Raw genomic sequence first — 14,917 nt, forward strand, 5'->3', positions numbered from 1 at the left:
GTCTTAACTTCACTGCTGCAATGGAAGAGTCTTTCTGGAATCCAGGTCCTTCTGTGTTAATCTGTTTGTCCCTTGCAGAAGGGTTTTGATAGCCTCTTATTTCCTGTTTTCCAAAGCTTCCAATAGTCCTAAGAGCAGTTTGTCGGTGCCTATGGGTCCACCTGTCTATGTGGACTTGGCCTACATCCCCAACCACTGCAGTGGGAAGAACACAGATCCAGAGTTCTTCAAGCGGGTTCGAGCATCTTATTATGTTGTGAGTGGGAATGATGCAGCCAACGGAGAGCCAAGCCGTGCAGTGCTGGATGCACTTCTGGAAGGGAAGTCTCAGTGGGGAGAGAACCTGCAGGTAGGTCATGGAAATGCAAAGTGCTGTGTCATGCTTTTGATGTCACAAGTGCTCAGAAGAAGATGGGTATCACATACCCAAGGGAGTACACTGAGAGGAAGCAAATGGTACTGGGCATATCCTGTTTTGCAGTCTCAGCAGAGTAATTGCTTGTACTGATGAGGAGGAGGACACCTGCAAAATGGTATGAATAGAAGCAGATATGTCCTCTTTTCCACATCCTCCTGAGGGGAGGAAGCATTGAGAGATCATACACTCATCCTTACCTACTGCAGGATGCACCTATCCTCAAGCAAAATCAAACACCAACACAAACTGAATTTTCATCAGTGTCCCACACCCAGTGGCATCTCTTGCTAGCCTGGCTCGCTGAAGATTTTTCTGACATCAACTTACTAATAGAGCATTTAAACAAGAATGTTCTTAACACAGTTCTTGTTTAGGCAGGCTTGCAGGACAGCCCAGGTGGGCACTCCTGAAGACACATACAGAAAGGTATAAATGTTCTTCCAGATGAAGCAGCCTCATATTTCAAGGTCCCTGAGTTGCACACTGGGTCAATGGGCACATAGTGTCCATTAAGAGTGACACTGCCAGTATTGTTCCTTTTCACACTGAAGGATCTTTCTGAGGCTGTTTCTGGAGCTCCAGAGCTCTCCCCTGCACTGCAGCCATTCTCATCATTATGGTGTCAGTGCTGCCAGTTTCCAGCCAGTTCAGAGCCCCATTGTGCTGGTACTGTATACGATAAAGCTCTGCCTCAGAACCCGACATCTGAAAGACACTAAATAGAACAAGCAGTACCAAGGGTACAGTGTTCCAAAATTAACAAGAAATTTTAGCCTCAGCTCCTATGGGCATTCTTTGTCACTGCAGTTGTTCTCAATCATCCCTGCTGCTTTCTTTTCCCAGGTGACATTGATCCCAACACATGATACTGAGGTAACACGAGAATGGTATCAACAGACCCATGAGAAACAGCAGGAGCTAAACATCATGGTACTGGCAAGCAGCAGCACTGTTGTGATGCAGGACGAATCTTTTCCAGCCTGTAAGATTGAATTCTAGATCTTCCACGTTTTGTGTTCATCCATTGATTCTTCAGTCACCGATGCAACATGAGAGACACCATCTAATCACAGTCCAGTTCTTCTCTGGTTTAGTCCTCTACATGGTTCCCATTTGTCAGGCAATCGGGTATCCATCTTGCTCAGCACTGGATGCCGTGAGGAAGAAGTGCAGGGCTCTGTAATTTTCTGGACTGAGCTAAGAGTTTGTGCAAGAGCAGTTGCAGGCCAGGGGCACTTTCACCTTCCCTGCTTTATTCTGCTGCCTGTACAGTTTCTGTAGACTATCTTGGCTGCCTTGCTGCTGTGAGAGCTTGTTCTACTCTCTTCCTGGCTGCCTTGCCATTTAACCTCTAGCACCATGAACCTCACCTTTCTGGTGAGGGCTGAAGTGCTGCTGCTGCATGCAGAGTGCATGGGAGGCAGGGGGCAGAGGCGAAATTTAACTTGCAAAGAAATTGCACCAGGGAGATGAGGGAAGACAAAACCCTCTGAACTGTAATGTGACAGTGAAGGTCATTCTTCCATCTCCCCTCCTGAGCATACAGGAGGTGTTCTGAGCAAGGGGACCTGTGCTCCAACTAGGCACGACCACCACATGCCAGCTTGGCAAATTTCTGTCCCAAGTACTCACCTGTGGCATCCTGCAGCACCTGTTTGCTGTGCTCAGGGAGCTGGGATGAAGGATCATGGCAGTGGGAGGGGAGGGTTCGGCACATTCCTAACCTGCTAACTTGAGCTTCGCACACAGCAGCCAACTGACTCCTGCACACCAGGAGTGTGGCAGGAGGAGGCACAGAGAGGCTGCGGCCTAAACAGTTACACACAAAGAGCATCCAAACGCACAACTACAGCCCCCTCAACAGCAGAAGGGCTGAGAAAACCTTGGCCAGGCTTGGCCCGGGCTGTACAAGAAACCTCCCTGTCCCTAAACCAAAGGCTCTGGAGGACGGTGGCGAGGCAGCTGAGGGGCACGCAGGCCCTGCTGGGGGAGGCTGGTGCCCAGCCACTGTCGCTGCGCCAGCTTGCACGCAGCAGCCATCGCCTCGCTGCCTGTGTGCCAGGCTCCAAGCCTTATAGCTGTGTTCAAGCTTTTTGTTGTCCCCCCAAGTATCCAGAATGTGGGGAATACAATTGTGGTGTGAGGGAAGAGAAGGCCCTTCCCAAAATACTCGGGAAAAAGTAGTTTAGCAAGCGTAGTCATTCTCAGTTCCCTCACACTGTGGCAGGGATGTGTTGACAGCGCAGGTGAGGTGCTGCTCGTCCATGTGGTGCCACCTTGCAGCTTGTTCCCTGGCCTGTGCATCACTGTGGGTATCTGTCCTTGCTCTCTGGACGCCCTGGCAGGAACAGGAATGTGTGCAGTGAGTGCACTGTGGCTACTGAACAGCCACCCAGAACCTCCTTGGCACACAGATCTGTTTCAGTGTGGGAGACACGTTCTCCCAGCAGGGAGTGGGGTGTTCAGGTGCACTGTACCTGCAGCATCCATGAGCCTTTGCCACGTCCAAGAGAACTGACAGAGGATCTTACCACAAAGATAGCTTTTCTGTAAGACAAAGAGAGTGGCAGCAGGCTGTGCTCTGGGAAAGAAGGAATGAGATGGAAAGCTGTGCTGCAATGGTTGTCAGTCAGCACAAAGTATTTCCATCCTCTGTGACACCCACTGTGCTTGGCCCTGAGCAGAGGGCTGACTCCACCACGAGCATCCTCGGGCCCTGTGTTGCACTAGCCTGGGACACTTCAGTCACAGTGCTAGTTTTCTGGCAGGTGACATGAAGAAAATGCTGCTTAGAAACCTGCTCCTAGCACTAAAATGGAGTTTCTAGGGAAATGGTCTATTTTGCATTTTAATTTATATATTTATTTTTTTAATGTTAAGCTGCATTTTGTGTTAATAATTTAATTTATACATGTTAACATGATACCATGTGCTTTTAGTGTCAGTTCAGAGGTTTTCTCAGTACAAATACTAACATGCTGCAATTTAAACAAATGAAAAGACCACAGAGAACTTGTGGGCAGCAAAAATGTCTCTGCAAGGCGGTGTCTAAAACCCAGCAGCTGTAGGACAAGGCCTGAGGCCAGCAGCCTCCCCAAGGCACAGCCAGCTCTTTGGCTATGGCCCCTGTTAGGAGCATGTGAGCTTACTCAGGGCTTTAGCAAATTCCTGCCCTGTGCTGTGTTCATTTTAACCATGGAATCACAGTGTCTGCCAGCATAATAAATGTCATTCTCTGCACCCTGATGGGGTCAGCATTCATGAATGTTGGTTCTGGCAATTGCAGGCACTAAAACACCTGCCCCTGCCCCTCCCTGGAATGCTGGGGGGCTTTGCCTACTGTGCTTTGGGGAGACCCTGGCCCACTTGCCACGGCGGCAGCTGCAGGATGCCAGACACCAGAGGCACAAGCATGGCCCTCACTGGCTCCTGGGACCCCTCTGCGTAGCTAGATGTAAAAGCTAATGCACTAACTTTAGATAGACCCACACATGAATGTTTTCTCAATTTTAAACTTGAAGCAATTCTGACTAAGCAGCAGTAATAGTGAGGCTTTGTGAGGTACCTGCATCCTCTAGGCAGGAGTGTGGCCACTGGTGGATTCCAGGAGGAAGGCTGCCCTCCATGCTCTGCTCCTGCCCTCTGCAGCTCTGCTGCTTGGCTACCTTTATCCTACACCAGTTTGCTTCCCTGTCCTCAAGGCTCCACATTTTTTTTCAGTTTTTGTTGCAGTCTGTTCTGCCTTGAGCTTCTCTCATTCCCTATCTCCCTCTCTCCTCCACTCCCATCTTAAAAAAACAATGGGGAAAAATGACTTAGGAAAATGCTGATTCATAGAGTCTGGCCCTGCTCAGGCCACAGGAGCCAGCAGGACCCACCTGGAGCCAGAGGTAATACAACACTATAGAGAGAAACAGTTAAACTCTGCTTTTGCTTGTTTCTGCATGTGGGCAACAACGCGTAATCTTCCTGTATGTAATAGGTAAAAAATACTATTTTAAACCTATAATTAAAAAAGTGAACGTCTTAACTGTATTGAAATGGCATCTTGTGCTCCTAGCTTCTTCTATGCTAAATGTTTTAAGAAGAGAGCCCTGATTCTTTTCTTCAGCATCACATTTCTATTTGAATTTAGTTCCTTGAGTTCTGTCCTTTTGCCCATTTTTATGTGAAACACTGTAACTAACTGCTGTCAAGAGAGGAGCCCAACACATTAAAAATAAAGCCACATTAATTGCGAATGAGAACATCTCCAGTGGTTTCCAACTGTTCTTTCAGTGAGCCCACGCTTGCAGGCAGGAGCACACAGACATGGCTGCTGTGCCACCCTCCCATGCCTCCCAGCTTAGGCAAGCCCCAGCTTTTCCACCAACACCCCACCTTCACCAGCAGCTGCTAAACTTTGCTGTGACTTGGAAAGGGACATGCACATAAGGCCACAGAGCCTGCCCAGGACAGCCCCCGCCCCTGGCCTTAGCAGGGTAACTGTGGGTCCCTCCTGGGGAACACCTGGGACAGCTGGCTAAGGGCTGTAGGGGGGAAAGCAGCTCCTGACAATCCAGTGAGGAGCCTGGCGTGGCGGGTCTGCCATGCAACACCATCACCCCTCACAGTTCCAGAATCATGCATTCCATTGCAGCCCTCCACCTGTCCCTGCACTTCTTGGGAATGGCAACTCTGCCCAGCACTGCTGGCACTCTCTGAGCTGCAAGGGTCTCTGGCCCTGTAGCAGGCAGCACACCTGCTGGCGTGGGACCTGGGCACAGGCATGCCAGGGATTCCATGCCTGACCCACTGCAGCAGTTGGGCTTTGGCACCTCTGCAGAACTTCAACCTGACCTCCAACAAGGGAATGCTCTTCCAGCTCCTTACCAGAAACCTGGGACAGTTGCTGCTCTGCCTATGGTGGAACACAGTCAGGAGAGGCTGATGCCCAGTTAGTGCTGTTCCTGCCTGCCTGTCCCCAGAAGGAAACAATGGCACAGGTGGATGCCAGGAAAAAAGAAAGCAGGTTCTGTGCTACAGTCCTCAAGAGAGAGGCCATCATTGCCCCAGACCACACCACAGCTTGTGCAGGCCCTGGTGGAGACCTCAGGGCAGCTGCCAAACCTGCTGCTGATGGGAGGAACCATGAACTGTTACCATAAACCAGGAACTACTTCCACACACAGCTACTTTTCAAGCAAATGAGCACTGTCTCTGGTCTGACCCCAGCTAACCAAGGTCCTGTGACTGCAGTGCATTTCCCAAAGGTGTGCAGTGACAAGCATCAGGCTCTGTAGGGTCAGCACCTGAGAGCCACAGTCCCACCCCAGAGGGCCCTTCTCCATGCCCCTCTCAGGAATGACCCCCTGCAGCAGGTGCTGTTGGGCCCATTGTGGCAACCACCCTGCCCTGGCACTGTCCCTGGACAGAAACACACAGGTCCTGGCAGGAGATGTGGCTGGTGCTCAACAGGGACGTGGCTGCCAGAGCAGTGCTGGACACACCATTCCAGTGTCCTCATTCTACCACAAATGCCCCTGAGACCTGGGAAGCCAGGAGCTCTTCCCCAGTATGACCAGTTCTCCCATGCAGGAAAAAGGTTTTTTTTCCTGGCCTGGAGCCTGTGCTTTTACAACAGGTCTGACTCCAGCCACAGCTGCTCTTCCAGGACAAGAGAGCATGAGCAGGGCTTACTGTTCCAAGCACCTGCAAGCTTTGGCACATACACACTGCTGCCAAGTCAGCATCAGAGACAGAGAGACACTGAACCCACAGCATAGATTTACTGTGAACACACATTGTCACAACACAGCATAGAGATCTTTGGGCACAGCTTCACAAAAACAGAGATCCTAGCTACAGACAGACACGCAGACTTGTCCATAAATACAGGAGGAGTGGGAAGCACAGCCCCGGCCGGCACTCAGGATTGCGGCAGGGACACCCGTATCAATCTTGCCCTCAGGCTTGTGCTCACAAGGCGTTTACATAAATATCCATTAAATACTTTTCATTTTATATAATAAAGATTTCTCCTTATTGGTTTCTAATAGTCCTGAATTATCAAAATAACAGTTTCTTCTAATCCCTGTCACCAAGACCTCAGAGCTGTACCCTGCCTGATCCTTGGGGACGAGAAAAAACAATTGTGTGTGTCTTCCCTGCACACCTCTCTCAGGCTGGATCCCCAGGCTCCTGCCTGCCCCAGTCCAGCAGGGAAACATCCAAGGCCATGCCAAAGGGATGTTTCCTTGCAAGTGGCAGTCAAACCTGATACCCTCACTACCCTTCTTTTCCACACTCATTCAGAATGCTTTCTGCTTTTGCTAGTTTTCCTACCATGGACTCTCTGGACCTGATTTTGGTGGCCAGCAGTGGGATTTCAGAGAGGAAGAAGGAAGAAACAGAGAGGAGGTTGGTGGTTGTGATGGATCTGATTAATTTGGGCCCAGAATGCCTCTCTCTGAAGGCTGTGGGCCAAAAGGTCAGGAGGATCTGTCCTCTTTGGACTTACCACCCTAAAAGCCTTGGCTGTACCAGTCCTCTAATGCTGCTGTCCCAGTGAGCACAAAGCCCTTGGGACACCAAGGCAGCACCATGTCCCTGCTCCATGAAGGTGCCATGCCAGTACCAAGACTGCATTGTTGTTCATTTAATGAGGCAAACATTCTTGCTGAATGGCAAAGAGCTGGCTTGTGGAGGAGCAAAGCAGTCTCTTCCACACCACAGAGTCCTGTGGCCCTGGGACGTGGCTTCTTCTCTGCCATGCACCGCCAGCTGCGTGAGGTGCCATGCAGGAAGTCAGGCTGCTTCCAGGCTTAGAAGAGCTTGCAGTGGACTGTCCAGTAAGCCACTAAATTTGCTGATCCTCCTGACACAGCAGCTGCAGTTCCTCCACATTCTTCTCAGGAGTCAGTGGCTGCACCTGGCACTGGTGACCAGAGAAAAGCTGGTCTGACAGAGCACTGTCCCCCAGCAGCTCCTTGTCTGTATGCTCTGGGTCCAACACCTCTCCCAGCAGCTCCTCTTCACAGGGCACCAGGATCTCCTTGGACAGATCCAGGCCAGTCGTTCCCCTGAGAGACCCCTGACCTGGCTTCGCTGTCTCCCCAGCCAGCCCCAGGTCAAATCCTTCACCACACTTTAGGTTTCCTATGTTACTTGGCTCTAACATTTCCCCAGATGATTTTTCTTCATCCCGCTCCCCCGTGCTCTTCTCTTCTGGGTTAGCGTCCTCCCCTGCCAGCTCCTTCTTGCACAGCTCCAGAATCCTGCCTGGCTCTGGGCCCTTATTCCAGATCAGGGTCTCCGGGGCACTTGGCTCTGCTACTGGCAGCCCAGACACACCCTCCTGCACGTCAAGCTCCCCGCGTGGAGCTTGACTCTCCTCCTGCTCAGGGGACTGGCTCATCAGCTGCTCCTCACTTTTTGGGGGGCTGATGGAAAGTTTCTCAGTGAAGCTGAAACGAGCACAGTTGTCCACAGAAGTTGGGGAGGACGGGCCTGCACTGGAGACGGTACTGGAGGGGCCACTGCTGTCTGCAAAGAGGAAGAAAAATCTTAAAACATGTAGCTGGTATTTTCCCACCTGAACTGTCACAGTCCTACAGTTCTGCAACCAAGAGGTGAGGGCTGTCTATATGCAGTGTGAACTGTCAGGGGCTTGAAGCTGGTCTTGGACATTTCTGACAGTTCAGCTGAGGAAAACCCAATCACACAGAGTACAATTCTACCTTTTAATCCAGTGCTATGTTGGCATACAGCCAAGAGTGGACTCTCTTGTTACAGCACAAAATATGAAGTGTGATGTTTTGCTTCAAAATGCAAACCAATTTATTTCATTCCCTTACTATTATGGAACAATCCCAGCTTCAACTTGCTCCTTCTGGTTCCTGATACACACAGTCCCTGAGTGTTGAGTGAGAGGCAACACTAGAGAAAGAAATATTGATTCTCTACTAATGCTTATTCTTGCCTTGTATTGTACAATAAGCAAAGTTAGAGCAATATCTAGATTGTATCTAATCCAATAAAGGAGATGAATGAAACAACTGTTTTCAGCCAGACTGGTTTCCTGGCCTTGCTGACTTCACACACTTCCCTCCCTGCCCGCTGCATTTGCCCTGACCAAGCGTGGAGCACACTCACACCAGGGGGGTTTATCCGAACGCTGGCGCAGCGGCAACGACGATGATGACAGGATTCGCTGGGACATAAAGGGGTCTCCTGGGATCTGGCTCCCAATCATTGAATCAAACAAAGCTTCAAGGAAAAAATACACAGATCAGTAATATTCCAACAGACATAAAGGAATGGCTCGTAGCCCAGCAGTCACGAGCAGGTGCTCTGGGAAGAGCTAAAGACCAGTGCCAATTCAGAGCCATGCCTGCCCATCAGCTCCTGGGAATCTGAGGCTAAGATTTCCAGAGCTGGAGTTGGTGTCCTCATCACCATACTTATCAGCTAGAGACAGACCTGACTGATTATTTGTCATGTAAGTGGCCTGGGATGGCTCTGAGCTGGGTCCCGTGGCTCATTCCTGGGCTAGAACACTCTGGGACAGGCTCTAGGGACTGCACTTATGTGCAGTGCTGTCAGGATCTGTCCCTAGAATGCAAAAGAGCAGGCATGCTCCCTGCCTTGCCAGAGCCAAGCCCACCCAAGCAGTACCTGCGGTGGACTGGACGTGCGACTCGCTGCAGCTCTGGCACACAGCTGTCAGGAACTCATTCACCTGCCGCAAAGAGAGGGAGTTGTGCAGGGTCTCCAGGGGATAGATGGTGGGAACCATGGAGCAGCCTTCAAAACCTGGAAAGAGACCAAGCAGAAAATGAATAGAGGAAACAGCAGGGAAAATCCATGCAGGAGCAGTCATGGCTGAAGGAGCTGGGCACTCTGGGAATCAAACAACAGGCACACTCAGGCCTCAGGTCATCTCTTCTAAGCCAAGAAAATCACCACGAAGCAATCCCATGCAAATACGGATCTGAAAGCAAGCACCTGGGTACACATGGAGAGGAGAAGAGGGAAAGTATCTGGCAGCTGCCATTTATGCTGCTGAGCCTGGGACACTTAAAATACACAGCCATGATGGAGAACTTGGCACAGAGCTTGGCACAGTGCCCCCTCTTACAGAAGCCAAACAGAATCAAAGTGGTGCCAACAGGATTTCCATTAAAGAGGTCCCACCGCTGGTGACCCCCTGGCTGGCACAGCCCCCTCTCCCCACAGCAGGGAGCACACACTGCAGCAGCCACAAGGAGCCACAGAAACTCCCTGTCACAGCAGCCCCCCGTGCACTCCTGACAGGCTGTGTCCAAAGGGAGGGCTGGGTAATGAATTATTTGTCCCCTTAACTAGAATTCACTGCCAGCAAACCCAGAATGAGCATAAATAGGCACCTCAGCGTGTAATAGACACTTTCTCAGAGCAAGCTGCATTACAACCATTCAGAATAAATCCTTTGCTGCTCAAGCCAGCAGAGTATCATAGCAAAGCATCTTCCTCTTCATCCCAGCTTCCTGTAAATGCCTTGTGGAACCAAGCCAACCTGAACTGTCAGAGGAGCAAGGAAGAAACAGATAAGTCCATGGGTATATGGAATGAGGCTGCCCCCTCCTCTGCACCTCTCAAGTTTAATGGTCTCTCAACTCCTCAGGGCTGGGCTTCCCATTCTGTGGCCCCCCAGTCACCTCCAAGGACCTCAAAAAGACTCTGGAAAGAAACTGTGTTTGCTTCTACAGAGAAGGAAAAATACTTTGAAATGGAAAAATTAAGAGAGTTCTTGATGCAATCTGCAGCAGGATGTCTGCCCACCACACCAACAGGACAAAACTGACTCCTGCAACTTGGCAGTACCTCAGGAGAAGCCCTGGAGCACCTGTTTGTGTACTGCAGACAGTTGTTCCAGTCACCTCCAGGACAGGCTCTGCTCCAATATCCTCACCTAACCCAGTTCTGCAAGAGGCAAGGAGCATGAGCCATGAAGGTGCTCACTGCAATAAATAACAGTTGGTGGAGATAAAGAATCCTCCAGAGAGTTCACAAGGTTACCTACGCCACAAAGGACCTACAAACATAATTCAAGACAAAAAGGATAACAAATCCTCGGCTAGGATGAAGAAACATAAGACACAGAAAAAAGACCACATTCTTGTGTCTGTTGCTGAGAAGTCCTGAGAGTGGAAGTGCTGAGCAAGGAAGAATGTACATCCTCTATTTTCTCAGAGGCCTCCTGGGAGACAGAGCTAAACGAAAAAGGTGAGGGCAAATCTTAAAATGGTCACAGGAGATGGTTGTGGAGCAGCCCAGTTTGAGGCTAATGTCATTTCACAACAGAATCTGGTTTGAGAGGGGCCAAAGTTGGCTCAGGTATTGGGGTCTCTAAAAAAAAAAGGAAGTTTAAATATAAGATAGGGCAAAGCAATGTTACAAGATACACTAGGGGCACCAATGGGGATCTGAGTGCTTGGGCTCCCCTCTAGTAAGATGAGGAAATCAAAGGTCCAGCAATAAAAGAAACATTAGACACTGACACATAGCTGATGTGAAATCATATACCTGTATCCCCAAAGTGCCAGGTGCCTGCTCATGCAGCTCTGCACAGCGCTGTGGCACTGCACCAGAGTAAAATGGCCAAAGCTTCCTCTTTCAAGGTGGAGGAGTACTGTGTTCAAGGAATCCTTTCCATTTGTGTACAGGACCCCACCTCCCTGCACACTTCCCTGGACCTGCTGAGCTGCTGGGGAAGAGGCAAACAGTGGCTCATGCCTCCACAGCACAGCTAAGGCAGCAGCTACCACCACGGATCACAATCCCTATGTGTCTCCAGTGAAGGCTCCAACCACTGCTGCACCACGCACAGTTAGCAAAGACTCAACACCTTTGGAAAAGGGCGAGAAAAATAAAATGTGACAGCAAGCCACAGGAACCATCCTTGACTGCCAGTTACTCTGTGCTGACTGTGCAGCTGCTGCTGATGCTCCCCCAAACTCTTTCCTGGGGCCTGAAGGGCAGGAGTCTGTGATGCAGGCACTGGCATGAGAAACTGGACAGAATTCCACCCATTTTGTACCAACATCCAACAGCAGCGCACAGAGGAAGTTCTGTGTGCCAGTGTTCTGCATGCCAGTCCTTCTGGACTGATGAAGCACTTGTCCAGTCTCAGCACAAACAAAAGCATTCACCAGGCTCCTCTCTGACATGCATCATCAATCCACCCCTATTTTCCTGGACGAACTCCAACATGCCACATGTATATTGTACATGAAGGATCACAAGTCTAGACAGCACATGTGACTGTCTAGTCACATGCTCCAAATATCAGTGACCCACAGCTCAGAATTGCTATGGACATCATCTGTCTCTTCCATATTCTCGTTTCCCCTTGAACTCAGTTAAGCTCCCAACATCCCCAGGTACCACGAGCTTGAAAAAAACCCACTTCTGTCCAAAGTATCTCAATTCACTCCATTAGAAACCTTCTTGCTCCTGGATCCACACAAAACTGTGGATCCCCACCCCTTCCCTCAGGCCACTCAGACCACTATTACAAACAGCCTTCCCAGATTTCTAATTTTGCAAATTTCTACCTTTTCCACCTTGTCTCAAGTGATGATGGTCAGATCAGAGCCCACTATTTCATATATGGGGGCTGTTTGGGGCTGTTTCCCTTTGCAATTTAAATTCATTTACACTGGACATCACTGCTACTTTCCTGCTCATCATCACAGGACTGCTCTCTGTCCACAGCTGACCTTTGGCTTCAGTACCAGAGGGATTCATTACCAATATGAACTTACTTCACACGTTTCTTTTTCCCAGCTATGACCACACAGGTTCCCAAACATTCCTTCAGGGCTCCACTGTTGATCTTTCCAACTATGGATGCCAACTACATACTTTTGACTCACTGATTCTATCTTCTAATTCATGTTTCCTTAGTGTGGATAGAATTACAGTGGAAAGCCAAGAGAGGACAGAAGAATGCAGTTTTCACAAGGAAGAAACCTGGGCTGTCAACCATGTCTGCTCTGAGAAGAGCCTCAGCAGGAATCCCAAGCATATCAATGAACTGTGGGCTTGCTGATGGACTGGGAAAACAGCATGAACTTGATGGTGGATATTTGATTTCCAGCTGGGAGGGCTGCTGCACTGGTAAGGAGTTAGGAGCACTTAACGCCTGTGTTGGGGCAGGAGGCACCTCCCAGCAGCCTGCTGTGTCCAAAGCACTGAGCTCATTTTCTCTCCCCACCTGAGCTCACAAACAGGGCCAAGACTTGCAGCAGGGAAAGCTCAGCCCTTGCTCTGGAGCAGTCTGCTGCGATCCAGCATCTCTTCCCTTGAAGCAGTTATTGGTCCTCTTTAGCGTTTGTTGCCAGGAGACCAAGGAATTGTCCTAATTACATGTGAAAAACAACTAACTGTCTCCAAATCTGCCTGCCTGACAGAAAGGGCCCTATTAAGGAAAAACAGACTTAAGAAAAATTCTCATCTTCCAGGCTCTGAAAATGCTTGGTCCTGCTGCTTCACTACATGGAAGGCTGCACTGTCTGTGCCCTTTCCACCTGTGGGTCTGAATGGAAAAGGGGGTCCATGCATCACACCACACAGCTCAGCAAGCCACATGCTCCGAGCAGCTCCTTTGGTGCAAGTAAACCTCAGCAGCCAGCCCCAGCTCGCTGCCTCCTTCAGGGAGCAGCAATCTTTCTGCCTGTGTGAGAAGCACCAAGGCCTCCATGCATCAGACTTCCCGTCTGTGACAGAGGCTGAAAAACACCAGAGAAACAGCAGCAAGCTTTGATTGATAACATCTGGATTCAATGCTGAAGTTGCCTACCTCTTCCCACCAGAGGCAGGACACACTGAGAAGCCCTATCAGGCAGAAAAGATGCCATGCAGTGCAGCCACACAGAAGCTCAGCTCTACCCTGTCTTAACTCAGTCTCTCTAGATACAACACACCCACAAGCACTCACTTCCCCAAAATTTCCACAGCAAGTTCACTCAGCTTGTGACCAGCTGCAGCATCTCCTTAATCTCTTCCTCTACTCTCACTACTCACTTTGGTTCCTCCATTACTAAGGGGACACTCTGTGGCAGCTCACCAAGACCTGCACAGAGCATCCTGCCAGCAGGGCATCCCATGGATAGCAGCTCATCAGCTCCCTGAAGGGAGCTTAAGGCTTACCCTGGCTAAAGGAAGGAGGCAACAAACAATTGCCAAAGATGGAAAGAGCAGCCACATGGGGAGTGGAGGCTCCGTGTGGAAAGGCTCCTGCCGAAGGCTCCAAAACTGCTGGCACAACAGCCCACACAGCTTCCTGCAGCAGCAGCCTAGAGACCTTTGGGATTTGGTGAGGGAAACACTTTCCTTTTTCAGAAGCAAAGCATACTTTGCACTCTCAAGCAGACAGTGGTCCCTGCTCAGCTACAAGAGCATGGGACAGAGGCAGCTGCAGCGTGCAGTACCGTAAAGACACTCCAAGTCATCCTGCCCTGAGATCAGCCAGCTCCTGAAGAGGCGCAGGTGGTAGGAGCACTGCTGCAGGTGATGGGCTAGGGTGGCATCCAAGGAGATGGTCCGGCTCGTGGCACAGTCAGAGGAAAAACGGCGTAGCAACTGGGCAACGTGCTGGTGCTCCAACACATCTGGAGGAAAGGGGCCATAGAGAGTGAGAGGAGAGGGGCAGGTACAGCTGGGGGACAGAGAAACTGCAGAGATGTGGGGATGGAGCTGCCAGCACCAGGGCCGCTGGGTGAGAAGGACACACGCCACACATTAAGCCAAATCCCTCCCACAGCGAGCAGGTCAGGAACGCCCTTGAGAGTTAGGTTCCCCCAGTGACACAGGGCAGACCAGACTCCCACCCAGCCCAGGCTTCGCCCAGCTGCAGCACAGGGCACTGTCTGAGCAGCGAGGGTTCATCTTTATAAAGGAAAGTCTGACAAGTGAATAAATTTCAGGACACATTCCAAGTCCAATGCAGTTCAGGTCTGGCTAGATAAAAGGATCAGGCTCAGGGCCAGACTTGCCCTTCCACAGCTCAGATGAGAAATCCAGCAGTGCCAAGACTGCCAACAGTGTTTGAGTCCTGCATCCCAGCGCAGCCAGGCACATCAGCATGGGGAGAGAGGAAATGGCCCAGCATCAAATGAGCAGAGGCTGTGCAAGGGACCTTGGGAACAGCAGGGTCTGACTGAGAGCAAAGTGCTGAGAGTGCAGAAGAACAGAGGGGGCACAGAAGCACTGACTTTCCCTGTCTTTGAGAACAGCCCTGGGCAATCTTCTGTGATAGCCTTGCATGGCAGGCAAGATACCAGCATGCAGGCATGCCTTCTCTCTATACACAGCCTCAGTCACTCAAGACTTGTGTGACCAGGGCATAAACCATCTGGCCTGATGCTATGCTTGACCACTACCTTGGTTCACCCATTCCATTTCACCACACAGAGGCAGCTCTCCAGAAACAAAATCCAGACTCAGAGCTAGGAACACTTATGGCATTCAGTTTTC

At 50.4% G+C, this 14,917-nt stretch overlaps 2 protein-coding genes across 10 annotated transcripts in view; one reads left to right on the plus strand and one right to left on the minus strand.

Moving 5' to 3' along the window:
• Positions 1-4,665, plus strand: part of MAP1A (microtubule associated protein 1A) — a 50,437-nt gene extending 45,772 nt beyond the window's left edge. For both annotated transcript variants that reach the window (XM_077185578.1, XM_054642057.2), the window contains 2 exons: positions 117-349; positions 1,262-4,665. In XM_077185578.1, coding sequence (XP_077041693.1) covers positions 117-349; positions 1,262-1,417 — 389 coding nt within the window. In that variant the 3' untranslated portion in view covers positions 1,418-4,665. The remainder of the gene's footprint in view (positions 1-116; positions 350-1,261) is intronic.
• Positions 4,666-6,167: 1,502 nt separating this feature from the next.
• PPIP5K1 (diphosphoinositol pentakisphosphate kinase 1) overlaps positions 6,168-14,917 on the minus strand; it is a 42,094-nt gene continuing 33,344 nt past the window's right edge. For 4 of the 8 annotated variants that reach the window (XM_077185582.1, XM_077185581.1, XM_077185579.1 and 1 more), the window contains 4 exons: positions 13,873-14,052; positions 9,074-9,211; positions 8,552-8,665; positions 6,168-7,942 (listed from right to left, as the gene is read on the minus strand). In XM_077185582.1, the coding sequence (XP_077041697.1) occupies positions 7,257-7,942; positions 8,552-8,665; positions 9,074-9,211; positions 13,873-14,052 (1,118 nt within the window). In that variant the 3' untranslated portion in view covers positions 6,168-7,256. The remainder of the gene's footprint in view (positions 7,943-8,551; positions 8,666-9,073; positions 9,212-13,872; positions 14,053-14,917) is intronic. The other 4 variants (XM_077185586.1, XM_077185585.1, XM_077185584.1 and 1 more) reach the window with 1 other exon arrangement.

This window comes from Agelaius phoeniceus, chromosome 13 (assembly GCF_051311805.1).
Source record: "Agelaius phoeniceus isolate bAgePho1 chromosome 13, bAgePho1.hap1, whole genome shotgun sequence".
In the NCBI taxonomy this organism is placed as follows: domain Eukaryota; kingdom Metazoa; phylum Chordata; class Aves; order Passeriformes; family Icteridae; genus Agelaius; species Agelaius phoeniceus.